We start from the raw sequence: 12,649 nt of genomic DNA on the forward strand, positions 1-12,649 counted from the left end.
CCACTTCACATTATGCCCACCTCACACCCAGCACCAGCCTGCCCCAGAACCAGAGCCCTCAGAGCCACATCCACAGCTCCAGCCTGCCTGAAGGTGCTGACAGGCAGAGGCAGAACCAGGTCCTGAGTCCACACCAAAGGTCTGAGGGACACCCAGCAGTTCCCTTTAGTTGCAGTTTCATTTTGGAAAGCCAGAAAAACCAGCTGCACATTCTTCTAGTGAACTCCTCGTGCCATTACTCCCCCTGCATGGTTTTATCAGATGAAGTTATTGAACACAAGTAGTTGTCAGCCCTTTTCACACAGCCTTGCCCCCCAACAATCAACCTTTTGTTATAAAGTGCCTCTGACAGAAAGGAAGAAGTATTAAAAGGTACCTCACACTCAAAAGCTATTTTCAAAATTTTGATTTTGATTCTGTATTCTGAGGTGGTCAGAAATCTACAAACTTTACCCAAAAATGCCATAGCCTAATTTCTAGTTCTTCTCGGGATGTAATAACCATCTCCCTGCTCCAGAAATGGGGGGGGGGGGGAAAGGTGAAAACTTAATATAGAAATGCTATAGACAAGATCTTCTCTATTCAATTCTGTGAGCTTTGAAGAAAACTTGAAGGAAATTATGGCAGACAACCTGGCTTTTAGGTTTTTTTTGTGGATTACAGAGACTTTTTATATTATCAGAATTTTAAAATTAGTTATCTCCCACCCGTAGTGCTGGGGGTAGGACTAAGGACTAGCTACCATCAAATGTCTTTAACCAGGCTGTGCTGGAACATTTGCAAACACAAATGCAAATGAATGAGGTCTTCAGCAGGGAAATAAGGAGTCTTCCAATTGAGCAATGTGGTTTTGAAAGAAATATGTGTACATTTTTACATACAGCCTGGCAAAAAGAAATTCTGCTTTTATCCATGGCATGTGATTGCCAGACTGTCAGTGCAACTGTGCAGCAGCTCTTACAAGGATTGACAGAAAGTATTTCATGGTGCTTGGCAGTGAACATAGAAAGGCAACCAAGACCTCCTAAACCCATAGAAGTTTCTAGAGTGCTGCCAAAGTACACAGCATCACCACTTCTGCAAGTGATTTTGTCTCCTTAATCCTAGCCAACATAGATTTTTAACTGCTGACCTGCAAATAAATTTGGAGCAGTTGCATTTTTAACTGCTCCAGCAGGTAAGGTAAAGGTGCTGCCAACTGGCTACCTAAGCATGGGCAAGAACAACCTCACACTGCTTGGTCCAGGATGCAACAGAAATCTGTCAACTTTTGCAAAGGCCAATACAAAAAAAAAAAAACAATTCCTGAATGGTGGAAGAGAATATCTTCAGCAGTGGAAAAGGGGCAAAAATTTCCTGTGCTCTCAGTTTTCTTTAAGACTACAAAAAAAGTGTTGGCTCTTAGAGGGAAATTTCTCCCCTCTCTGAAATTCCTGGCTGGTGCTGTTACTGGGATGACAAGGTGAGCCAGCTTGTCTCTGTCTCCACCCTCTTGATGCAGGAGAGAGTAAAAGCAAATGGGTCATGCAAGGGTGGATCAGGGGGTTTTAATACTGCCATTTCATATGTGGAAGTGAAATATGTTGTTGCATCTGGAAATGCTGGCCTGCCCAACTCTATAATCACCACGCTGCTGCAAGCAAGATCTGCTCCAGAGGCAGGTCTGTGCTATAGGCTCCTGCCTGCATAAATACATGGAGGAGAGCAGCAGAGAGATGTGATACCTGACCCACATAGGTGTGCTAAAGAGGCTTTACTAGCATAACTTGTTTCGCTGTGGGGTAGGGAGGGGTGATAACTTTCCTGTGATGAACAACTAGAGAAGGTAATTTTGCTGCTGTAAGAGCATCCACATGCTTTGCTGCTTTAACAGCCCAGGACTCCCGAGTGCCAAGGTGCAGCAGCAGAGATCAGACCACCATGTGCTTCCTGAAGGGACACAGTAAGGGAAACATGCCAGGCACAGGGCCAAGGAGGAGAAACAAGGAATACCTTTGAGATAAGTCGAGTTCAAAATGCTGTTACCCTGCACTGCACTAACAAGACTGAAAAAAAGGAGCTTTAAGTATGCGTGCTGGGTGTAAGGCCATGTTTTTTAATGTGATGCCTCACATTTAATGTGAGTGCCAAGACTGGAAATGTGAATTTCCTGAATATTTTTTCTCTTTCTTCCTGTTCCTCATATGTATCTATACAAGTGCCTCACAACGGGGAAGACAGAATTTATGGTGCAGTCCTGAGATCCTTCGTGTCCTACCTTGGCTGCACCAAACCTCCAAGGCGAACCTAAATGACAGGCAGCTCCCAAGAGAAATGCTCCGCAGCCTGCAGGGCTGCACACAGCGCCTGCCGAGAGATAAAAGGCAGGCTGCTGGGATGTATTCATTCCTGCCTTGAAGATGGTATCACAAGGGATGAGCAGGGCTGCAGCCTGTCTGTGCGCACAACTTCAAACAGACGCTCCGGAGCGGCGGGGCCGGGCTGACTCACCCGGCCGGCTGGGTGGACACCGCCTGTCCGAGCACGTCCCGGCTCCCATGGGCTGCCCTCACACCCCTCTCCTGTCCTCAGCTCCTTCCGAGGGCTCTCACACTGCACGGGATTTTAGCAATGCTTTTGGCTCGGTCTTTTTTTTTTTTGGCTCTTTCCCCTGCCAAGTTATGGTAGGGAATTGCAGCGTGACACGGCTTGGCTGGAGGGGTTTAATTTGGGTGATTAAATTCTCCAATGTTAATGCCACGGGTGTTCCTCTATTTGAAATAACACCATCCAAACTCAATCAGAAAAACTTATGGAGCCATCAAAAGTTAATACAGGCGTTGCACAAGTGCTAGGACTTCCAAGCACTTTACATTCTCCCTTATGGGCTTTGTCTTTCTTGCACAGCCTTGTTGGAGCTTGGCAAAGTTCAGAAAGCCAGCCCAGGATTTTGACAGGAGCAGCTGGCTTTCCTGTGAGTCAGGACCATGCACAGGATGAGAGACGCTGAGAGCAAATGCAATGAAACTGCAGATTTTAAACAAGATTACTTTCCTGACTTTGCCAAATACATTTGAAAAGCGCAACCGCTCCCCAGAAGGACATGGACACACCAAATGCACCGATCTGCAAATGAGGAGCAGCATTTGGGAAATTGACTTTATTTCTTTAAGAAACTGGGGAGGGGAGGGGGGAATAGAGACCCACTGGAGTTAGTGGCAAGTTTCCATTAATAGGATCAGAGTTCACTCTACAGTTAGTACAACATAATGAAAATCAACGTGAAGTTTTTTCTCTGTTTTATAAACTAAGTGAATGAATGCAAGGAATCTAGCTCTGAGCTCTTCAAGTTTTCTTCTTCTTGCATTTCTGGGGGTTTGTTTGTTGACATATTTGAAAGGCTACTTTGTGCCTCAAGACTATAAATCTTTTCCCAAGCATGTAAGTCAGCACAAGTTTCCAGTCCTTTACATACCCCACACATAGCCTTAGGTGTATCACCCCAAAAAATCACCTCTTTTGTAGGAAAAAAAAATACAACTCTCCCAGTGTTAACCTGTTGTTGTCCTCAGCCACTTTCACCATTTAGATGGAGACCCCACATCCCTGCTCTCTTTTCTGTGACTGCCTCACTGCTGGAACAGGCACAAAGCAGCAGTGGCCGAGGTGAGAGGAAGGACAGAAAACAGCACAGGCGTGGGACAAACTGTCTGCTGTGTGCATTTAGCTCCATTAGCTCTGCAAGACACTTAAATAACAAAAAATTGTGTTTAATAACTGGGAAGCGACGCTGAGGAATGCAAACCAAGGGCTGAAAAGTAAAGGAAACTATGTGGCAAGGGCAATTACCAGTTGGTTAATAGAAAAAAAAAAATAGTTCAACCTGCATTTACAATGAAAATGAGTGCTACCTATTCCTCACTGTCATCCCATAGTAGTGGGATTTTGGTTAAGAAGAGTTTATGTGACAAAGTATTACAGTTTACAGCAACAACTTTTCATTTACAGAAAATCTAGTGCCATTCATAAACATATTACCTATTCATTCCTAGGGGAAAAATAAAATTAAAAGTCACAGTACCTTCTCATTCCCAGGGGCCCTCTCTATGTCACAGCCTGGAAATCAAGAGGCAGTGTACCTGGAAACAGGCAGCAAAGTGCTGTGTACCTGAACACCAGGAGCCTGACTGCTGCCTTTGGAGATCTCACTGAAGCCCTCAGCAGGTGCTGAAGTTGCTGCAATCGACTTCTTCAATCTCACAGTGATGGCACTGACATTTACCTGCGAGCTGCTCCATAAACCTGAAGTGTTTTTGAGTCATTTGCAACAACAGCTATCAAACAAGCTTTTTACAAGCCTCACATTCTCCCCTGTGATGACTGCAGTCCTTTTCTGCAGCCATAAAGAGAAAGCCACAGTCAGTGAGTGCCCTGGAAAGCTGAGAGAAATCCATGTAGTAAACCGGAGTGTTACATCTCTGCTGGTTATTAAATACTAAACAATTTTATTGTTGCCTCCCTTCTTGACACAAAGAACTAACTATAGATTTTTGTTTTAAATATACATCACCTACAAGCTTAAGCAATCAGAGTCCTAAAAGCTGTTTGCAGTGGGGAGAGCTGGCAGGGCAGCACCCACCACGGTTCCCAAGACACCAACGCTGCTGATATCCAAACAAGCAACAAACCAAAACACGGCAGCCGATTCCCTTCAGCTGCCCACTGCTCTGCAGTTTTTTCCCTTAAAGGACAAGCCAGTCCGAAATGTGCGTGCCACCAGGCTGCTGCAGGAGAGCTCATTAACTCGCAGCGCCTCGGACTCCCAAGCTGCCTGCCAGGTTTTTTGCTTTCTTATACAAATGAAGAGCTCTGCAGACAGTTTGCAGCAAAGCCAGACGAGTTTAACTACTATGCATTTTGCCTATTCTATTAAGTTCAGCATACCAGCTCCTTACTCAGCACTCCCAGCTCTACTTTTGATTGTCTAAAGAGGAGAAAAACACACAGTAAAGTATTGAAAACTCAGCGAGCACACAAGCAACCCAAGAATAGCTCAGCACTTTACAGCTGCCCACAAGCCGGTCTCTATTTTACCGAGCCCCACCACCTGCCAAGCAGGACTATTTCTGTTGTCCTCATTTCCCCGCTGTTCTCTCCCAGCCGCACGCACACGATGCATTCCCAAGCTGGGAACTGCAGCCCCAGACACTGGTTGCGGGTAGGAGCAGGTCCTGCCCCAAAACAGCACCGGCACACAACTCCCGGGAATTTTCCCTTGCTGTGAAAATCCCAGGAGCCGCACTCCCACTGCCTCTGCCAGGAAACCGGGGGGCTGCAACACCAGGACACCCCCTCCCCAGCACCCATCCCAAGCTGGGCTCGCCTCAGGGACCCCCATGCTCTCTCCCATTGCCACTCCAGGGCATCAGCCACCCCTCCGGAGCCCAACGCCCCCTGCTCCACTGCTGTCACCCCCCAGAGCCACAGACACCAGCAGAAAGGTCTTCCTTACCCCCACCCCCCCCCACCCCACTACTGCCCCTTCACAGAGAGGAGAAAGAGGACAGATTTATGCTTTTAAAACATTTTATTTATTACCAAAATTTCCAGAAGCCAAATTTGGCAAATTTTTTTTTCATCTTTTGTAAAGGTTTTCATGCATAACTTGAAACTTGTCAACTGCAACAGTCAAGTGGTTACTTTAGAAGAGACAGAGACAAACATCCAGAACACAAACAGCTGTATCTGAATTAACAACATTTGTCTATTACTAACCTTATAAAGCAGGACGTGCCTTCCCTCTTATCAAAACCAAGCTGACAGATCTGCCTTTATACACACCCAACAGAATAAACTCTGTTATCGGCAAGGACGTTTTCCTTAAACGTTAGAAAAAAAAAAAAACAAAGCAAAGAATGGAGTGACTGTCCATAAACCAGTCTTTACTTCAGTCCTCTTTAATCTACTTCTTCGATGGTGGGGCCACCAGAGCCACCACCGGCCCCTCCATCTCCCCGGTACAATTTTGTGACAATCGGGTTGCAGAGTTTCTCCAGCTCTTTCTGCTTGTGCTCGTATTCTTCCTTCTCAGCCATCTGGTTGCGGTCGAGCCAAGACACCACCTCCTTGCACTTGTCGAGCACTTTCTGCTTGTCCTGGTCACTGATCTTTCCCTTCAGTTTATCATCCTCCACTGTCTGCTTCATGTTGTAAGTGTAGGACTCGAGGGAGTTCTTAGCTGCCACCCGATCCCGGTTAGCTTCATCCTCTGCTTTGTACTTCTCTGCTTCTTGCACCATGCGGTCAATGTCATCCTTGCTGAGGCGACCCTTGTCATTGGTGATGGTGATCTTGTTCTCCTTACCCGTGCTCTTGTCCACGGCGCTGACGTTCAGGATACCATTGGCATCGATGTCAAAAGTGACCTCGATCTGGGGGACTCCCCTGGGTGCTGGGGGGATGCCTGTTAGGTCAAACTTGCCCAGCAAGTTGTTATCCCTTGTCATAGCCCTCTCACCCTCGTACACCTGGACCAGGACGCTGCTCTGGTTGTCTGAGTAGGTGGTGAAGGTCTGAGTTTGTTTGGTGGGGATGGTGGTGTTGCGCTTGATGAGAGCAGTCATCACTCCTCCAGCCGTCTCGATGCCCAGGGACAGAGGGGTGACATCCAGCAGCAGCAGATCCTGCACGTTCTCAGACTTGTCTCCCATGAGGATAGCTGCTTGTACGGCAGCACCGTAAGCCACAGCCTCATCGGGGTTGATGCTCTTGTTCAGCTCTTTGCCATTGAAGAAATCCTGTAGCAGCTTCTGGATCTTGGGGATCCGGGTAGAGCCACCCACCAGCACGATCTCCTGGATCTGGCCCTTGTCGAGCTTGGCATCACGCAGAGCCTTCTCCACCGGCTCCAGGGTGCCACGGAAAAGGTCAGCATTGAGCTCCTCAAAACGGGCACGAGTGATGGAGGTGTAGAAGTCAATGCCCTCAAACAGAGAGTCAATCTCAATGCTAGCCTGTGTGGAGGAGCTGAGGGTGCGCTTTGCCCTCTCACAAGCCGTGCGCAGCCGCCTCACCGCTCGCTTGTTGCCAGCAATGTCACGCTTGTGCTTGCGCTTGAATTCTTCCACAAAGTGGTTCACCATGCGGTTGTCAAAGTCCTCCCCACCCAAATGGGTGTCACCAGCTGTGGACTTTACCTCAAAAATCCCATCCTCGATGGTAAGGATGGAGACATCGAAGGTGCCCCCTCCCAGGTCAAAGATGAGAACATTCTTCTCTCCAGCCCGGGTTCCTTTCTTGTCCAGGCCATATGCGATAGCAGCTGCGGTGGGCTCGTTGATGATACGCATCACATTGAGGCCTGTGATGGTGCCGGCATCCTTGGTGGCCTGGCGCTGGGAGTCATTGAAGTACGCCGGCACTGTGATGACAGCATTCTGCACCTTGCACCCCAGATAGGCCTCAGCAATCTCCTTCATTTTGGTCAGCACCATGGAGCTGATCTCCTCTGGGAAGAAGGTCTTCATCTCCCCCTTGTACTCCACCTGCACCTTGGGCTTGCCTCCCTCATTCACCACACGGAAAGGCCAGTGCTTCATGTCTGACTGCACTGTGGGGTCATCATACTTGCGGCCGATGAGGCGTTTGGCATCAAAGATGGTGTTGGTGGGGTTCATTGCTACCTGGTTCTTGGCAGCATCCCCGATGAGCCGCTCCGTATCGGTAAACGCCACATAGCTGGGTGTGGTGCGGTTCCCCTGATCGTTGGCGATGATCTCCACCTTGCCGTGCTGAAAGACACCCACGCAGGAGTACGTGGTGCCCAGGTCGATGCCGATCGCCGGCCCCTTGGCAGACATGGTGTCGGCTGTTTGTGGTGCTGCTCGCCCGTGTCCACCCCGCCCGCTCCAGCTGCCGCCGCGGCGCGATATGACCAGCTCGCGCCGCCGCCGCTCGTTTTATACCCGCCGCTGCCGCTTCTGGAACCTGCCAGAACCCTGACGGCCAATCCCGACGTCCCTCGAAAAGCCGTTTGGCCAATCGCCCCCGCGAGCCGCCGGGGAGTGCCCGCCCCCAACGCTCTGGCCAATCAGAACCGCTAGCGCCTACCCGCCAGCCCGCCCCTCGGGGGCCGCGATTCTTCCGGGTTTTTCTCGTGCGCCGTGGCGCTCAGCCAATCCGCGGCCGTGCTGTCCCCTCGCCCCGCCCCTGGCGCGGACCTCAGCTAGAAAGTTCCAGCTGACATGACGTTATGCCGGGGATTGACAGCAGCGCTGTCCAATGGCAGGCGGGGACAGGCCGGGGGGCGTGGGGCTGTGCGGTCGCTACGGGACGCCCCCGCGCTCCGCCCGAGCGGACCCGCGGGGTGGGGGGGTTGTGGGTTCGCGGCCGCTCGCGCCGTGCGGTGTTTGTAATTCCTGAGCGCTCAGCCCGGCACTGGGGAATTTGCCCTTATTTGGTCGCAGGGAGGCAGAAATGTCGCCCTCCCTCCCTGACACAGACACACACCTCCCTTCAGCCTCTCCCCCGATTGTCAGGGCGGAACGGCCTCCACCCCTCCCCCGCCGCGGCGACCCCCGCACTGTCATGGCGGAACGCCTCCCCTCAAACATCTCCGCGCCCTCCCGCTGAGGGAAAGTGCCTGAGGGAAAGTCCTGCCGAGCCCGTGTTTAGCCTTATTTCGCCCGAACTTGGCCGGCTGACAACACCCCCGCCCCGTGTCTGTCCCGGTACCCAAACTCGGGGAGCGACACCGGGTTGTCCCGTCCTGTCCCCCCTCGGAACTGAGGGAATGGCACCGGGCTGTCCCCTCGTGCCCCGGCACCAGAGCTCAGGGCATGGCTCCGGTGGGGCTCTGGGGGCCCTGTTGCTGCGTGTTCCTGCGTGGTGACCATTCTTGAACCGCCTCCAAATTCTTCTCTGTTGTGCTAATGTGAAATGTCGTCACGCCTACGTTTAGCAAAAGCTATGGAGCTATTAACTCGGAGGTAGGAAAGTGCTTTGATGAAAATATATTAAACATGAAAATCCACTGTGGTTTCTCCAAATTATGCCTCCGTACTCTGAGACAAACACTTCAAAATATTCCAGTTCTAGTAAGGAGGGCAAAACATCCTGAGATTTTTTTTTTTTAATATGGAGTCTTAGTGAGTAGCTCCTTTTCAGCTCCTTTTAAAGTGTTGCTAAAAGTTTGCTATCCATAGACTTCAGGAGTTGTGTGAGAGAAGAATTAATGTCACTGTATATTTAAATCCTCTTTCATTACTTTTGTCCCCAGCCTTCAACAGTTTGCTGTCCCTGGCCTCATAGAAAACGTGTTACAGCTTTTCCCAGAGTGATTTGTAGTCACACAATTTTTACAGGCACTGTAACTCCTGTTCAAAAACATCCTTGTTTCCATTAGTGTATTTTTCAAAGTCTGTTTTACAAGACATGAGAGCTCCACCTCTTCTGTGCATTATGTATTTCATTTTGTGATGGAAGAGCCTGGATTTCTGACCATACATATTGTACATGCTTAAATAACTATTAGTCTTCCATAGATCCTGGTCTTTTTTTTTTTCTTTTTTTTTTTTTTTTCACATGGGTTCTGACCTTGGAGCAATCCAAAAGAAGTCACTGGAAAATGGGAACCATCAGCTGTCTCTGCCTACAGGAGCTGCTCTGTATATCCTGTGTGCATATTTCTTTGATGGGATGGGTGTCGGTTTCTCTTGTAGTTAGACCAGGGACTGATTCATCACTGAACCATCTCTTCCTGTAATTCACTGCCACTTCATTCAGTTGATTGTATTATGTGGGACAGGGAGAAATGCCAGGGCAATACAAAGAGAGGTGGATAATAAATTCTGTTTCAGCTGAAAAGTTGCTGTTGTTTATTATTTGTATCCTTGTGAGGACTGTCCCTTAGGAACACTAATAATGCACAAGAAACCTGTTTTAATAGCTGCAGCACAAACTCAGACCCTGTTATTCCAGAGTAAAAAGAAGACTCCTGCCTCAAAAACATATTTATAGAAACAGTAGATGGAGACAACAAGGGGAGTAGGAAATAACACGATATTGATTAACACAAGAAACAGTCTTCGCAGCAAAATTAATCTAATGTCTCATTTAACTATAGCTGTAACTGAACAAGGTTTATCCAATTTAGAAGTGACATTTCCTTTATTTGGTCCAAAGCTTTTAACCATATGTTTTATCAGCCCAAAAAATCAGGCACAAAATATATACAACAGCTTCAGACAAAACTTGTTTGGTGTTTCCTTGCCCAATAACTAGTGTGGCCCTGATATGGTTGTGCTGATACCACATGTGCTGGTAACCTGCTAAAGAGGTGTTTGCATTGCCTGGATTACTACTCACCCTGAGAGTACTCTCTCAGTCCTGTTTATTTCATCATGGGAGTTGTTTTGCTGTAGTAATTCTGGAGAAAAGATCTTGGAGGAACACATGAGCACACCATTTTAATGCTACTGGTGTAAAGAGACATCCTAAGGAAAAATCCAAAGGTCTCTGCACTGAGGCTGTTTAGCCTGTTGTTGCAGAAGTATTTCTTTTCCAGCTGGGCACACAGGTGCTGTTTTCTTCTGTGCAATGATATGTCTAGGTCTGCTTTTTAACTTTCATTCCTATTCAGTCAGAAGTTCACATGACGCTCTTGCCATCACCTCTTACTGATGTCCTCAGAGAAAGTCCAGTCTAACGAGAGGGAGCCATCCAAAACCTCATTAGACGTATTCTCTCTTCTCAGCAGAGCTATTACCAACCTGCTTTTTGTCAGCACTTTGGGAACCAACTCATGCATGTAGTCATCCTCTCATATGGGAAGAGCCACATGATTCCCTTTTATGTTGCTTCATATGCAATCATGGTACAGGTGAGCCAAACCAACTGGTTCAGAAATTAAAGAGTGAGCTTTATGGGGAGGACTTCAGCACAAGTCTGATTTTCCCTTTAACAAAACATTGGCTGTTATTCCCTCATCCTGAATCTGTAAGCCATATTTTCACAGCAACTTCCAGAGCAGCAATTTGGTACCTCTGGCAGTGGCAGGCCTCTTTCTGATCCATTTATTTGTGTTTAGGATTGATTATGCACCCATGTTTCCTGTTTAGCAGTGTTATGTAATATGCTGTAGGCTATTCTCCATTACACCACCCAGCCAGAAATGAAGATGATATTTAGATTTCTTCAGTGAAGCAAGAGCTCAGTATCTGGAGCAGAACTGAGAACTCAACTCTTATCTTTATCATGATAAAAGGAAAATTGTTTTTTCCCCACGTGTTTCATAAGGCAATGGAGTATAAAAATAGGACTGAACCCAAATTAGAGTTCAATCAGACATCAACCACTTGGATCATTAAGATAAAGTTGAAATGCAATGAATGATTTTTTCAGGTTTGGCAGTCAGAAGACCTTAGATCTTAAATTCTGGTATCCATTTCCCTAATACTCATTTCCCTTGTAAAACTATCCCAAAAATTGCATAATCAGATTGTATCAGTGAGAATGGATTATTTCATAATACAGCAATCAGTTCAGAAAAGTCTAAGCAACTGCTATTCTAAGAACTAGTAATACTTTGTCACAATACCTTTTCCCCACTGAAATTCTTCCTCTTGTTTAGATTTGTTAATGTAAGTCTGGTACTTGGAATTCAGACAAGAACTAACAGCATATAAAATGACAAGATTCTTCTAACAAGGTGTTGCATTAAAAATCATAGTGTATGTGGGGGAACTATGTAACTTGCTTTGTATTTATATACCTCCAGGTTTTGTGCACAGCTGCTCCTTGTTAATTTAAAGGGCAGCCACAAGACATCATCTTACTTATGTAAGTGCTTCTTTGTTTTTGTGACTAACAAATAAAAGTTCTGCAAATTTGTATAACGTGTTTTTTGGCAAATTACACAAATGTGTGATCAGTACTATGGAAATAGTCAGAACAGCAGAATACAGGGCACTGTAATTTCATACTGCCAAACCAGGAGTGCAAAACTCGTGAGTCAGATCTCCTAAATTATAAACCTAGTGGCTTTATTTACCTTCTGGCTTTTTCATTTTTACCATATGTTCAGATTACACTTTTAGGATTTTCCATGTAATTGGCAGGTCTAATTTTTTTTTAATAAACAAAATAGCTCATTACACCATCTTATAACTGAAATCAGGCAGCCTTAGATTGATTAGACTCAATAAAATCATGGAAGTTGTCAACACTGATTAAACTAATGCTTGATGCTTCAAGGAATAATTATTTTATAATTAAGTGGTTTTTAAGCACATTTATTTACATAGACTTCTGCCAGTTTGCTAAGGCATGATTAAAAGCTGAAGTTAGTATCACTAGTGCTAACTAGATAAACTGGTGTGCTGTGCATTTTAGGCAGTGAGTTCTTTATTCCTTTAACTGCAGCCTCCTTTTCTTGCAGCCAGTACCAGTTCTACTGAGTCCTAAGCAAGTGACTTTAAAGCAAAATATTTTCCAGCAATCACAGAATCAGATCAGAAATGACCTCAACACATCATTTAGTCTCATTTTGTGTTTAACCAAGATTTCCTTTCTTGCAATTTAAGGCAATTATTTTTATTCATATTGACTTTGGATATGAGAAACAGTTGTGCCATTTTTCTTTGCAACCAGATTTTTATATGAAAATCATTGT

At 46.5% G+C, this 12,649-nt stretch overlaps 1 protein-coding gene across 1 annotated transcript; it reads right to left on the bottom strand.

The window, feature by feature from the left end:
* Nucleotides 1–5,547: 5,547 nt before the first annotated feature.
* On the bottom strand, nucleotides 5,548–7,925 carry HSPA2 (heat shock protein family A (Hsp70) member 2). Its single transcript, XM_066552103.1, has one exon. It carries the CDS (start codon nucleotides 7,836–7,838, stop codon nucleotides 5,937–5,939), a length of 1,902 nt encoding a protein of 633 aa, XP_066408200.1. The 5' UTR covers nucleotides 7,839–7,925; the 3' UTR covers nucleotides 5,548–5,936.
* Nucleotides 7,926–12,649: the final 4,724 nt, after the last annotated feature.

The sequence above is a fragment of the Molothrus aeneus genome, chromosome 6, assembly GCF_037042795.1.
Source record: "Molothrus aeneus isolate 106 chromosome 6, BPBGC_Maene_1.0, whole genome shotgun sequence".
NCBI lineage: Eukaryota > Metazoa > Chordata > Aves > Passeriformes > Icteridae > Molothrus > Molothrus aeneus.

Bases quoted from the DNA above. Each gene is read 5' to 3' on its own strand.
- HSPA2 (XM_066552103.1), bottom strand. From the start codon at position 7,838: ATGTCTGCCAAGGGGCCGGCGATCGGCATCGACCTGGGCACCACGTAC.